The 15,152-nt window shown below is 37.0% G+C and overlaps 2 protein-coding genes across 2 annotated transcripts; both read right to left on the reverse strand.

Moving 5' to 3' along the window:
* Positions 1–7,948: 7,948 nt before the first annotated feature.
* LOC141847813 (uncharacterized) lies at positions 7,949–8,994 on the reverse strand. The gene has a single exon (XM_074735901.1). The coding sequence runs from the start codon at positions 8,946–8,948 to the stop codon at positions 8,166–8,168; it is 783 nt and encodes a 260-aa protein (XP_074592002.1). The 5' UTR covers positions 8,949–8,994; the 3' UTR covers positions 7,949–8,165.
* An 860-nt stretch (positions 8,995–9,854) lies between these two features.
* Positions 9,855–12,180, reverse strand: LOC141847169 (serine carboxypeptidase-like 27). Its single transcript, XM_074735150.1, has 9 exons — positions 11,796–12,180; positions 11,611–11,706; positions 11,428–11,520; positions 11,270–11,355; positions 10,940–11,200; positions 10,726–10,853; positions 10,543–10,638; positions 10,367–10,472; positions 9,855–10,268 (listed from the first exon to the last, which is right to left on the reverse strand). Exons 1-9 carry the CDS (start codon positions 12,166–12,168, stop codon positions 10,125–10,127), a joined length of 1,383 nt encoding a protein of 460 aa, XP_074591251.1. The 5' UTR covers positions 12,169–12,180; the 3' UTR covers positions 9,855–10,124.
* Positions 12,181–15,152: the final 2,972 nt, after the last annotated feature.

A 15,152-nucleotide genomic window follows, 5' to 3' on the forward strand; every position in this document is an offset into this window, starting at 1 on the left:
CATCAATGAGCGAGAGTCAGCGTTATATTTTGCCCCACTTTCCCTCTTTGGAGGCAAAATGAAAGTCAACCTTTTATCATAAATCTGACAATCATTGGGTCTCACATGTTGACAGGACTGAACCAACCTAGTGACGGAAGAGCAGGACCATCTCATCTTTTCACATTAAGATTAGGGGCTCTTCATTTCAATGTTGATCCTTGATTTGATCTAAGAGTATTAACGATTTCTCTACTGCCTTTGGGACAGAGTCTTCTGTACTGTTAATAAAGTAGAGTATGACAAAATAATCGGAGGGGATAAGGTTCAGGGAGAGGTTCCCATGAGGAAAACTCTCGCTACTTGGGTGATTGAAGTGGGTACCCTTGAGTAAGCATGTCTCTGCCTGTCAGTTAGTTGAGTGACCTTTTCGAAGATACACCCAAATGAGTTGTTCTCAATCCACTATCTATCTGAATCCACAAGCATTGAGTCTTTCCAGAGATGTACCTAAAGTGGTCATTTTCAATCCACTATCCGTCTAGGTGCATAAGCACTGAAGCTCTCCGAGGATGCACCCAAAAGGGTTGTTCCCAATCTACTACCCTTCTGGATCCACAAGTATTGAGGCTTTTCGAGGATGCACCCAAAGGAATTATTCCCGATCCACTACCTTTCTGGGTCCACAAATACTGAGGCTTTTCGAAAATGTACTCAAAGAGGTTGTTTTCAATCCACTTCCCCTTTTGAGTCCATAAGCACTGAGCCTTTTATGTTCAAAAAAAAAAATTTATTTCCAATCCACTACCCATTTAGGTCCATAAGAACTGAAGTTCTCCGAGAATATACCAAAAAATTTATTCCCAATCTATTACCTTTTGGGTCCATAAATATTGATGTTATTTTAAGGGATGTATTAAAAAAAGATTATTCTCAATCCACTATCGTTCTTGATCCACAAGCATGCATTGAGATCACGTCTTTTTGCAATCTTATGTAGGATTGTACAGGCAAACTTTCTAGGGACGGCTCTGACAGAGACTCCGAGGCGCACTAGCATACAATACAATTAGTCAGTGAGCATTGTCCAAGGATGATCTACCTATCGATTTATAGAATGAAACGACGCACGTCTACGGCTAACCACAAATATTTATCTATATAAATCCACGCTTTAGGCCATCTTAATAAATAATATAAGTAAATGTATTTTAAAAAGCGTGCATTTAATCATGCCAATTTTAATGCAATCTTTTTTTTTTATTGAAACAAATGGTATGAATTTATATTACAAATGGATAACGTTAATCTATGTTACCAGAAATATTATATTGTGTTGTCGTTGTAAATAGTACTAAATGATAGTATTATGGATGGCATATAGACTCGACCATGAAATCGACGGTTCAATAGTTCGATGGTCAGAATTGATAATTCAACGGTTCAGAATCGACAGATCAACGGTTCAGATCAATCGAACAGATGGATTAACGGTTCCAAGAAGATGGAGTTCCGCTGGCTCCGCTTCTTTTTCTTAATTAATTATTCTTCGACAGCCTCAATCTTCGCCTCACCAGAGGTGCCGGCTCCAGCTTGAGCCAGGAACCGATGGCTGCGGCCTCTCCTCCATGACGACGGTGAAAGGAGAGGAAGAGAGAAGAGGTCCTCGAGAGATGGTAGAGGAGGAGACCAGATAGGCAGCCTGGACTTGGGCCCGCTTCGCATGATCGGGGTGTTTCCCCTTCTTCCTTTGCGTGTTTAGATTTTTCAACCGCGGCAGAATTTGATTAGAAAATTTAAGACTGATTTTATAAATAATTACAAATAAAAATATATAAAATGACCTCCCAGTGGACTCCGAAGTCCGAACTAAAGTCCAAGTACGTTATCTCAGTCGTAGTTTTCCCATATATAGACAGGCGGCAAAGTTGTTGCTCCCGTTCCTCATGTCCGAGCTGGTCTTGTGACTCCTCCGACGATTAAAGTCATGAATCAGCCTCCTTTATCCTGACTTTTATTATCTTATTTATAGGGATCCGCTCCATGTAGATAGAAGTCTCTTTTATCATGACTTTTATTGTCCTATTATAGAGATCTCTCAAGTTCTAATGGACTATCAGATCTGTTCCATGTGGATCGGATCTACTGATCTAGAAGGGAAGAAAAGTCCCCTGGCATCATGTATGAATTTATATTACAAATGGATAAGTGTTACGAGTGACGAGTGATATTAATTTGTATTATAGTTGTAAGTAGTACCAAATGGTAGTATTATGGGTGGTCTAACACTGCAATATGGAGTAATACCTTCTACAGTAGACATCGATAACAGCCTATAATCAAATTGGTAACACCTGTAATAAAAATTGATATTAGTAAATTGTCATTTTAAAAACTATATATATATATATATATATATATATATATATATATATATATTTGAAATTCACTTTCAATTCGTGCCAAAACTCCTATGCAGAAGGCATGAGGACATGAAAAGCGTCCTGTGTCATACATATCATTTGAATTTGTTGTCAACAATTAAGGTCACACTTACAAATATATTTATGAGATGACCATGAACTAATAGATCTGACTTGACTAGGTTTACGAATTTATTGATCACAATCAAGGTCTATCAAATCTAACAGATTAATCTTGAAAACAGATCAATCCAATTCCACAAAAATTTATCATCAACCATCAAAATAAATTTGAATAATGCTCACATCGAGCCCACAGCATAGGACGTTCACAGCTCAAAATTCACTATAAGCAAAAATGCTTTCTGAGTAGAGTTTCTAATTCTAATGCTCCAATTTGCATCACTATGGACTTTCCACGACACCGTGCCCCGTAGGCCGTTGACTCAATAATATAGTAGTTGCATGGGATGAAATCGATAACAAATACTTCAGTATTTTTAAATGTTAGTAAAACACACCGTCATGTTGAGAAGTGTAACTGGAATTAAATCACTCGCTTTATCATCGAGAGATATTTTATGCGCAATAGCACAAACTTCGTTAATTGGGAGATGTATAGGAGGATGATTCTTGAACAACAAAACCTTCTCTATGTGATATAAAAGTCTCTCCCATGTAGAGCTACCTGTCAAAGAGACAGAAGTCCTTGAGGCACAAGAAGTGTACCAAAGTGATATGATCATTGCTACTTGTATTATCTACTCTATTATCATTCCTAGCCTTAAGTTGAAGATTCAAGGCATTTAATGTCTATGGAATCGTTTGTAAGGCAAGAGAGCTACATGTGAGCTCCATTCACTTGGAATGGCTTTAAGTCTCAAGACAATGTAGGGAGGAAGAAATGAGATCTATTGACAGGTATTTTACAAGGATCATGACTTAATAATTTTGAAAAGCTATTGAAGTTAAATACTCCAACCAATTTAGGAGTCTCTAATGCCCCGGTGTTGTTATTTTTACCTCCAAGCTATACAGATTCTGTGTATAAAAGCAATTCAACAAAATCTGTTAAGAGTCTTCTGAACTCTTGACATACTTTTGGAGGCTAAATTTGACAAGAAGATCAGAAGAAAGGCGACAATCATTATCAGACACGACTCCAAGAGGAAGGGTACAGACATCTAGTGGAGCATCTAACAAGGTCAAGAAGTCAAATCCAAGATCCTTGGAAGATAAAAGGGCCACAAGACTTTTATTGCTTGCTCGCATTGCGTCAGAGGTGGAAAATCCACAGGTTTAGGTTTGGAAACAAATGGATTGGATATCACCCAATGAAATTTTTAATGCCAACTCAATAGAGGAATAGCTAGTATGGAACCTGGATCCTAGAAGAACTAGCAACATCAACAGTGAATTGGGGCTTATGTTTTCCAACCCAGGCAACTAGCGAACCTATGGGAAGATAAGTGGTGATCTGTATTTACACCCTTCATGTGGCTGCGTCCATAGTCCCCTCATCAGGTGCAGCAGGAGTTGGAGGTGTCTTACGGAATCTGAAGGGTTAAATACATAGCAACAAAAAATTCAATTACAATCTTCCTATAAATAAATTTAAATAGAAAATAAAAATAGGCATTGTCATCTAATTTTACTTTATACATATAAAATCAAAATCAAATCTACTACTTTTTACCATTTTCTAAATTAAAAATATAAAATTATCTATTGCACAGGTGACAAACTGTTAGATATCCTTGCTCCTATAAACAAAAAAGTAATATTATTGTAGAAATGATATCTAAGTCCAATTCTATAAGCAATTTCTAGATCCAAATGTGAATGATTCAAGGATAACATACCTTAACTAAGATATGTACTGTTCGTGCTCACAAACATATCGATCAAGTCAATTAGGCTTTCACCTATGCAACCGTCAACCAGCAGGAAGTGATAATTACTAGCTGTGTTACAAAGAACTGCTCTGCAATGTGAAACAGATTCAACAGCACTTGGATGCTGAAACAGTTGCAAAAGAAAACATTTTGCAATTGTTTCCGAAACCAAAAGTGCATTAATAGAAGCAAAGACCCACAAGAAACTACTGTCTATAAACTGCACTCTGCAGATATATTGACAGTAAAACTTGTATGTTGTTTAAATAGATAGGAAAAAAAATTACAATTGTCCTCTCTGAAGAGTTGACAACGAGTATAAATAAAGGGATAATCATCCATAATAAAGAAGCAAACTAAGGACAAGTAGGTCTGAAAACATTCATGTTCATCTTACTGCAAAACAAGCTTATAGTTGGGGAAAAGCACAATCCAGATTGGTTTATATTCAAACACAAGGGTACTCGAATACAAGGGAATTGGCAAAAAGAAGGTGAAATTCTGTCAAAAGATAGAGCAATTATCATTAACATCTGAATTGAAAAATGTCTTCTGGTTAGGAATGAAGATATGGAGATAAGTGTTATGATATTTAATCTTTATCAAATAAATCCATAGAAACCACCTTAGAATTTTTCTAATACCAATAAAATTCAACCGTTTGGTGAAAATAACTCAAGCAATTACTGCTTGAGTAGCAAACACACAGGACATCACTATGATATAAACACTGACAATGTATGAATTTCACAAGGCACACACACAGGTATTTATTTGAAAAAGATATAGGCTACTTAAGCAGCACAGACTTGAAAATAAGCTTATCCAGCAAAAAACAATCTTTTGACAACGAAATATTAGAAAAAATGAGCATATTGGTTTGAAGAATTTTTTGATTGTCATATTGCAATCAACACTCAATGGACTCAGACCAAACCAATACCAATCAATTGATTCCCAATTCTTAACTTAGCCATTTATTAGATACTCAAGTAGATATTCAGATCCTCAGAGCACAGTTAATTTATTGGCAGAAAAATATTGTCTTATTCTATTTAATATCTATTCTTTGACCCTTCTCATATCGTATCATCATCGGCCCATTGCTGCCAGAGGCTACTTCTTCAATAACAACTTGTTGTCTGTGACCCTTGACTCGTCAAACGTTGCTTCTTCAGCAACGGATCATCATCCTCAACCCCATTAGACATCTCTCAAATGGTTAGGCTCGTCTGCAGCTAGGATGGTTTCTTTTTCTAGCATCTTCAACTAGAGGAGATCTTTGTCGCACAACAGCAGATCGTTGACCAGAAGATGCTACAACGTTTGTATTCCTTGAGCATCCTCAATAATTTAAATTGACTAGATTCCTTGAGTGCCTTTAATCAACGGACGTCCCCCTCCATCGTCATAAGTAACCCTCTTCTATTGCTCAAGCCTCTTCATCCAGCAGAAGTCGTTGTCTCTCCCAAACCTCATTCTCAATAACCTGCATTGATGACTTGTTGACCTATTGGCACATTAAAGGTTTCTTCCCCTTATAAGTGAGTGCAATTATTAAAGAAGAAGCTTAAGAGGAAAAAGAAGATAAAGAAATAGATATACAAAATCAAGATGATGAGGATGATGACATCTCCAGTCAGCACTATATAAAATGACTGTGATATAGTTTAGTATTTTTGACAATTCTTTATATAATTTAATCCTTCATAAAATAAATGAAAATTTTTTAGGATATTCTGGAATATTATTCTAATAATATTGTCTTTACACTCTTTAGTTAAATAATTCACTTTATTATTTGTGGTAACGAACTTTATCAATTATATTAGGTGTTAAATAGGATATTCTTATAACTTATAGTTAAATTTTCTTTTTTACTTATTTGTCTTTTTAACAAGAAGCTTATGATTCACAATTCACTTCAATTCTTAGTTCACAAAAATCACTAAAATGATCCACGATTCAAGGCTTAATGCGACAACCTTGGTAGAATTTGATCCTCTTAAGGATAAATATGGTTCAGACAATTTTTCTAGATGTTCAAGATGAGTATAGCCATGATTTGGTTGATTTTGGGATCAAAGATGGTTTCCTGTATAAGGGTACATATTTATGCATTTCTAGGACTTTCTGATTTGGAAAATGCACACGGGTGGTCCAGTAGAACACTTTAGAATCTACAAAAAAACATTACCCTTGCTGACCCTCATTGTGATGAGATGTTACCTAGATTGTAGCACAATGTCACATGCGTTAGATGCATAAGGCAACTAGGCAACACACAAATCTCTATGCACCACTGTCACTTCCCGATAAGCCCTGAAAAGCCTTTAGTATTGACTTTGTTTTGGGTTTATCTCGCACTACCTGAAGCCACAACTCTATTCCAGTAGTGGTGGGGATTGATTTTCAAAATGATACATTTCATTTCGTGTAGCAAACCCAATAATGCATTGCAAATAGTCAAGTTCTTTAGGATTTAGGATGATTGTTAGATTGAATAGGTTGCCCATATTTGTAGTTTCAGACAGAAATGTATAGTTTGCCAATACTTTTTGAAAAAAGCCAATAAAAGTTATTTGGGGCCCAGATTAAATTTTCTGACTGTCTTTCATCCACAGATTGATGGGTAGACTGAGGTACTCAATCACAGCCTAAAAAATCTCCTTCCACAAATTGCAGTCTGTTGGTCAACAAGTTGAGGCGATAAGTAACATATCAAACCAAAGTAAGACGATGGTCAACATAGGTCCAAATGCAATTCCTCCTGATTCAAGAGGGAAAGAAGTAGCAGAGTTTAGTGTGATTGTCCTATTTTTTGCTATGTGTGACCAATGTATTAATGTGTTCATCGATAGATTTCTTGGGCCATGTTGCACCAATTGGGCACGACATAGATCTCCCATGTTTACTGGGGATCAGTAATAAAATCAACCTACATTTTGTGAATTAGAAACAAATCTTCTGACATGCATCATTTAATTAATTCTCACTGTGCTAATTGTTCTTGCTAATGATCACATTTGAGGCCTGGCTCTAGGCTTGTTTGTTTACTTGGAGAGAATGAGAGGAAATGAATTAAGGATGATAGAAAAGTTAACTACTTTTCCTGACCAACATAAATAACTTTCCTATCATCCCTAATTTTTAGCACCTTTAACTTCTCACCAAGTAAGCAAGCTTAAAATCTGAAACACCAAAAAAATACCCCTTTCCTCTATATAAGTTAGATAAAACTGGTTGTAGATTACTAAAGAAAAATAGTTATGCTTTAGAAATACGGAAAAGGCAGTCTTATATTACTTATTCCAATCACATTGGATAGATCACAGCAGCTTGTCCATAAAGCATTTAGCAAGCTAATAGAAAACAAGATTCCAAGCCAAATTAGCGCTAGTGTCCATCTAAAATAAAACTAGTATAAAACTAATTGCTTCTAGATTTAATTTGCATCTACAACAACAATGAATGATGTAACACTGAGAAAGCTGTTCTGACTGTTAATCAGAGAACCCAATTAAGAATAACACTTCCAATGTAAATGCAAGCAAAGAAAATTTTGCATCTTGCATGAAAAGGATTTCTTCCTGATTTAAGCACAAGTACTATTTGTTGACAGATTGAAAGAATGCAAATACATTTGTACCATTGATAACACCATATCATATGACTGAATTGGTCCCAAATGAACAAAAATCCAACATATTGTATTTCCTAGGTAAAGAAATCAGAGATATCCGCATCCAAATTGGGAATTTACTAAGAGGAACGGCTGAGATAGATGCTAAATAAAAGAGAAAAATCCATTGTAAGTGAAATGCTTACAGAAATAGGGCACTATAAGGTCGTACGCTCTCACCCATAATCAGAATATAATAAGCAGAGAGAAAAGCAAGTAAACGAGCCAACAAGCATAGGCTATGAGACCACGGTGCTCATCCCCACAAGAAGCAAGCTCAACCAGAAGCCTCGTGCAAACTCGTGTAGACCACAGCACAAACACCAAAGCCATCGCAAAGATCACGACACCACCGTGAGGCACAAACAGTGACAGCGCCGAGAAGATCACCATTGGCAGCATACAATACCCAATCAAGCTCAAGCACCGATACAGATCCAGATTTCCGTTCCGCCCAGCAAGCATGTTAAAGACCACGTAGAGGAAGAGAGAGGCGACGGTGACCCAACCCAAGATGATTCCGAAGTGAAACTTTCCGGCGAGAAGCTGGAAGAGACCAAATGCCATAAGGAAGAGGAAAGGGCCGGATAGATCGCCGTCCTCGTGGAGATTAGGGTTTACGCGGAAGGGATTCATGATGGAGAGGGTCTTCCGCCAGATCTGGCGGGTGTTGATGCCGAGCTCCTCGAGGAGAGGCGGCTCGTCCTCGAACGAACCGGAGACGGAGAGGCTCCCGACCCCGCTGGAGGAGGCATAGACGGGGGCGGAGAAGGAGGAAGAGGCGGGGGTGGATCCGATGTCGAAGGACATGAAGGGGATGCTAGGGTTGGCGACGCCGGGATTCGAAGGTCGAGGAGGCTGGAAGGGCGGCGCCAGCCCCGGCCCTGAAGCACGGCGCTGCTGGGGCACGTTGGGATTGCCAGAGGGAGAGGGGAAAACCACCGGCGGAACCGAGAACTCCTTCGCCATGGCGGTGACACGAAGCAAGCACCGAGACGAAAACAAACGAAGGAGAGTCGGGAGAAAGCCCTTTTAACTGGAAATTGCTATACACGGTAAAATCCTTCAGGCTTAAGTTCCTTGATTTTCTAACTCACGCTTCTTAATATAAAATATTTATTTATTTTAAAAAAATGATTAATAGAATTTTATTATTTATGCCATTAGATTCATAAAAATGACATTGATATAAAAAAAATTAATTAAGACAATTGTATTCTCATTTAGACTAATAACGCATTGAGATACAAAGATTGATTTTTTATATACAATTTAGGTCATGAAAATAGATGGTATTTTTTTATTCATCTTTAAATCTAAAATACAACTTATATATATTTCAGAATATTCATTTTATTTAGAATTCCAATCATAATCCTCATATTGCTTCTCTAAATATTTCCTCATTGCTTTATGTTCATAGGGGCAATTAATATTGAGTCCATGAATTCGAGTTGTGACTAGATTTATTATTTATTTTAAGATAGATAGTTCAATTCCACATTTCGCCACTACATAAATTTAAGAAACGAGTCGACCCATAGTCCGGCAGCCCAACACACTAAGTTTTCGAACACCGTAGTCGTTAGCTCTCAACGAGATTCAGCCGTCCCCCTCTGACCATTTCGTCGTACCCCCGGGGCAAGATTTACTAATTCAAATGCTTTGAAGGAGGACATTTTGCAAGCCATTATTCCAAACAAATTATATGCTTCTGTTGCTTTTGCAACAGCCACAATTTGAGCATGTCTGGGAGATATGATTTCGGATTTCCTTGGATGGAAGACACAGAGGAGAGGAGCTATGAAGCTCCACATGCAATTCGGCCATCATTTGATGCTACTTTTCATGTTTGTTAAACAACTTAATGATCAATGGCATTTGCTGATTTATTCCATGAATTATATGAAATGCAGAAATCCATCTGTTTATCACCATCCTATTTATTCAAGGCAGCCTTGAATTACATGATACACACTATAATGACTGCGAAAAAAATTGAAAATGACAACAACTATATATAATTAATTATATATATGTGAAGCTTTCTTTGTGAGGAGAAGAACCTTATCCTTCATCTTTTAATTCCATTTTCCTTCTTTTTCAGCTTCCAATTCATTTTTCTTTTTCTTTTTTTGTTTCTGGTTAACTTTCAGGCATTGGCTTGTTTTTCAGGAAATGCCTGAAGAGTATCAGAGCTTGCCGGGGACGATGAAGAGGAACCTCATGTCCTGCTCCGGTCACCGTCACAAAGGTCAGTCCTTCATAGATTTGACTCCATCCTCCAACCTGAGAAATTGGCACAAAAGTAAACTGAAATGGTTCCTAGGAAATTCTTACTTGAGCATGATTCAAGTAGGATGAGGGAAAGGATTACTGTGACTAACCTTGCCATTGTCATACCAAGGGTACCAATTCTTAACAGTCTTCAATTTGAGGGCATCAATGGAGTATCTTGTCGCGGTCAGCGGAACCACAGAATCTGTATCTCCACTGTCCAAAAAGGTTTTGTTCAGCCAAAATGATCTTTGAAGCAGGCAATTGTATCAAAGTTCAAGTGTACCTGAAAACCCATATCTTTAAGCCAGCTGAAATGAGTTCCTGATAAATAGGAAGCATGGATTTAGGTGCATCTCCCCAGTTGTTTCCTACAGTGTCACTGCATCGAAAAGGCGATCAGTTTAGCTTCGGAACTGAAGCATACTTTCATAACTATTGAGCTTAAGATCATCTGAAGAGGAGGAACCTGCATGAGTCCCAAAGGTATGGAATTCCTGTTGTGTTGGCATGAAGTGCCTTTTGGACCTCAGGATGGTTATAGTACATCTTGGAGTACCTTTCAGTGCAAGGATCGTATGCTCTGGACATCCAAGGCTGTGGGAACGAAAACAATTCAGGAGGATGAAATTCACAAGATCGAATTCGATACAAGGATAGGTAAATTCGACGCAAAAACTCACATAATGGCCTCTTAAGTTGCGCCTAAGAGATCCAGTATCATTGCAAGGAAGAGTGTAGATGCTGTAAGGGTCAATGTTCCCCATTTCAGCATCAGCTGCATCAAGGGCCTGTATACATCCATCTGAAGGGTGTTCAGAATCTTCGTTATCGCAGCGAATCCTTAGAATTCGATAAGTCGAGTCGGAGATCAGGCCGTGAGTCCACCAGTACTCGAAGGTTCCCACATAGTCATGGTAGTCATCAGTAACTGCATTGCCCACCTGCATTTAAAGTTCAAGCACTCAGTCAACAGCAAGGGGGCAATTTAGCAGATCACTTGCAGATCTCACCATGAATCCCTTGAAGTTGATTGCGGGATTCTGGACTCCGATGTTCTTTTCGTAAACTAGCTGAGATAGTTGAGGAACATAATGCCCTGAAATGCAAGAAATGATCAATTCTGGCCGACAATGGAGCAGTTTGGAAGGGGAGCTGGATCATGGAGTACCTGCATAACTCTCGCCGGCGATGTAGAATTCTCTCTGCTTATATTGAGGAAACCTCTCGAACCAATTCACAAGGAAATTGTATGCGTCCACAGCTAATTAAGAACGAGATTCGGAGGTATTGGTCTCCAATTTGGGAGGAAAAGAGGTGGTTTTGGAGGAAGAAAAATGGGCAGAGAAGTAACCTGTTCTGTGGTCGCCGGCGGTGATGAGATCCGACGAGGTATTCGAGTAGGAAAATCCGACGCCCGCCGGCGATTCCAAGAACAGCACATTCGCCACTGCGAACGCCAAGAACTGGTCAAGAACAGGCGCAAAGGAGGCATTCACCTCAAAGAGGCATAAAAATCGAATCTTGGAGAAGCCTCACCTCTGTTCCAGGCGTGGGGGTTGAGGTAGAGCGTCTTCCCGTCGGAGTTGATCCGGAAGGGGCCGAGCTCCTCGGAGGCGCCGAAGGCGACGGAGGAGCACCCCGGGCCGCCGTTGAGCCAGAGGACGAGCGGCGCGGGCTGCGCGGCGGCCGCCGCCTCGACGAGCCAGTAGAAGAGCGCGCGCCCGGCGGAGGCGTCGACGGTGACGTAGCCGGCGTACTGGGCGAAGTCAACGTGAGGCTGGCCGGGCAGGCCTATGATTCTGTCCTGCTCCTGCTGCGCCGCCGGAGGCACAGCCACGGCCGCCGCCACCAGCAGCAGCAGAAAGCAACTACGGGAGGGACACAACAGGGACCTGGAGGCGAACCCCATTGGCCTTTACGTCTCCCTGTACCAGAGAGAGAGAGAGAGAGAGAGAGAGAGAGAGAGAAGAGAGTACTGACTGTCTGCGGGAAAGGGAGAGAAGGAAATCAAAGAATGGAAAGGCGAAGATACATAAATAGTAATAAACAAACTTAAAATAACCGCGTCCTCCATGAATTAGTTAGAAAGATACCCTTTTTTTTAATCTTTTGTTGTTTCTCACAATTTGCCAAATTCTGAGTGCCAATTTCTTCACCATTCGATTTCAGCAGAAGAACCCTAAAAAAGAATCTACTGAATCATCCAAAAAACTGAGTTTTACATTCAAAGGGACCTGCACGGAATCTCTGTCCCTTCTAATGTACTTAAAGTTTGATATTTTTATGACTTTTTTACGAGCACGACGAAAATAAAACTATCGTTTTGATCGCTAAAAGCCAGCCATCAAATTGATCGACCACTAAAACACCACTGAAGTATATTTTTTTTAATAAATATTTTGACCATTCTAATGGTCTTTAATGGTCAACATAGTAAATTCATCATTGTGTTCATAGTCATCATAAAAGTTATTAATGCGCTTGCGTTTTGATTTCAACAACTAAAAGATGATCAAGATGACCAATGGACAAGATACTTTAGTGGTTAGTTGTTTTGATGCAATTTTTAATGGTCAAAATGGTAATGTGCCGTGTTCTTAAAGTCTATTAATACTCTTACTTTTTAATTTGTGTTATATATATATATATATGGTAATGTGCCGTGTTAATTAGAGTCTATATATATACTCCAAATTTTATTTGATTAAATTTTATCTTCCTTTATAATGTGTGTTATTCATCCAGTCCAACTCCACTAAAGTTTTCCATTAGTTATCCGCGTAAATCTAGGAGCACGCACGGTTCCATGCTCAACAACTAAAGATTTAGATTCTAGATTTTTTATTCCATTAGCTCACCAGGGTAAATCTAGAAGCATGTGCAGACTCCATGCCGAGCTAATGATCCAGATTTTTCATTCCATTATAGGAAAATATCTTAATTACGTCTAGTTGAGATTTAAATCATGGATACTTGAGTAACTAGTTAGTACCTTACTAGTTGTACTATTACTCGAGAATAAAAATATGTATTTTGATATTATACCTTGGTGGTTTTTTGATGATTTTATTTTACGATCAAATTGGTAAATAAAACAATTATTCTATTTATGATGCTCTAAGAGTTCATCAATATATTTATTTTTTATTTTGAATGCTGAAAAGTTATTAATATGACTATAAAAATGTTTTTATCAAATATTTAGGTGCTCATTATTCACTACGTTTGAGTTATCAATATATCTTTAAAAATTTAGATAAACTCTTAGAAAATTCGGGGAATAAGATGTTCCCTTAATTAATAATTTTTATATATATATATATATATATATATATATAGATATAATATGATTTTCAAAGTTGTTTTCATTACATTATTATATATGTACATACAGACATATATAATAATGAAATGAAAACAACCTGTAAAGCATGCATCTCCATTCACCAGTTGAATTAGATATAAGAAATTGGATTAAAATTATGTCTGAATTGTCTAAAATAAATAAATAAATAAGTAAAAATCTATTATATTTTCAATTTTCACAGATTGGCACAATCTTAAAATTATTACTATGAAACCCTCCATGTGTGAAAATAGGCTTGTAACAAAACAATGAAAATCAGGAATATATGTACATCATTAATAATATATAAATTGCATGCCCAACTATTAAAAGGTCAAAAGTGAGCATTAGTGTACGTCATTTGTCTTTCATTGACAGCAAGACTACAAATCATGCTTTTGACTTATATGATTATTATATAGTTTAGAATATATCAAAATTATCTTGTTGACTGACCACCAATAATAGATAGTAAAAAAATCCATTACAAATCATATTTATTTTTTATTTAAAAGGACAAAATAAACATTTAAATTTTAAATGAGATCATATTTTAGGTGCAATATATTCTTATAATAATAATAATAAAATTATTTTTCTAATCTATTGTGTGACGGTCGGGTATAACAATTGGACACGCATTAATTAGCTGTCTCACATGGGTCTACATTGGCAAAAAATATTGGAACCTTTAATTAATTATGTTATCTTATTTTTTTTTTTTAGTAAATGGCATTTTAATTTTATTTTGTGGCTAAAAAATCTCTTTTTTTAATTAAGGAAATATTCATTGATATGGTTTCGAGAGTGGTTAGGGTTGATTAACTTTTGCTTAAAAATACTTTAGAAATCAAGTGATGATTCAATGTATTTATTAGAAGAGTTGAGTCTAAATAAGGATCTCAAAGTTGATTTATCTTCCTTTGATGACTATCTCCGGCCATAACGCCACATACATATGAATGTCATGAGCGTAACTAGTTCGTTGCGGTAAGACTCAAGCTAAGTCATGCTTACACGACTCGTGGGTCAAGTCAGTCATAACCTAACTTCAATATGACAATATGGGTTAATCCTAATGTGCTAGTCAAATTAATCTAATATTCAAAATGGATAAACTTACTTTTTTTTATTTGAAATATAAATAGGGGAGATTTGAAAGGTATTATTAATGTGAGAGTGACAATTCATGTCATGTTGTATGAATCATGTATTCAAGCCAATCAAAAAAATATATAATATAAAATAATTAATTATATATATTTTTGAAAAATAAATTAATATCATTATGAAGGAGTCTATTCATTTATACATTAGGATAGTATAGTGTCATTTTCATATATTATCTTTATTAATCATGTTTTAAATTGGGTGGTGTTTAATAGTCATAAAACAATTAATTATATTAAATCATGAATATTTTTGTAAATTGGCCATAAAATTACCATAAGAAAATTTGAAATATATATAAAAGAAATCCAATCTCTGGTCTTCTCTTAGTCTAAGTTTCTCAAGCTCTTGATTTTAATTTATTTTATTTTCTATAA

The sequence above is a fragment of the Curcuma longa genome, chromosome 16 (assembly GCF_044706935.1).
Source record: "Curcuma longa cultivar G26 ecotype Majalengka, Jawa Barat chromosome 16, ITB_CL_G26_1.1, whole genome shotgun sequence".
Taxonomy (NCBI): domain Eukaryota; kingdom Viridiplantae; phylum Streptophyta; class Magnoliopsida; order Zingiberales; family Zingiberaceae; genus Curcuma; species Curcuma longa.

Bases quoted from the DNA above. Each gene is read 5' to 3' on its own strand.
- LOC141847813 (XM_074735901.1), bottom strand. From the start codon at position 8,948: ATGGCGAAGGAGTTCTCGGTTCCGCCGGTGGTTTTCCCCTCTCCCTCT.
- LOC141847169 (XM_074735150.1), bottom strand. From the start codon at position 12,168: ATGGGGTTCGCCTCCAGGTCCCTGTTGTGTCCCTCCCGTAGTTGCTTT. The intron at 11,356-11,427 runs GTACTCCATGAT...CTTGCATTTCAG, and splicing joins CGCCGGCGAGAGTTATGCAG to GGCATTATGTTCCTCAACTA. The intron at 10,854-10,939 runs GTGAGTTTTTGC...TCGTTCCCACAG, and splicing joins GCAACTTAAGAGGCCATTAT to CCTTGGATGTCCAGAGCATA.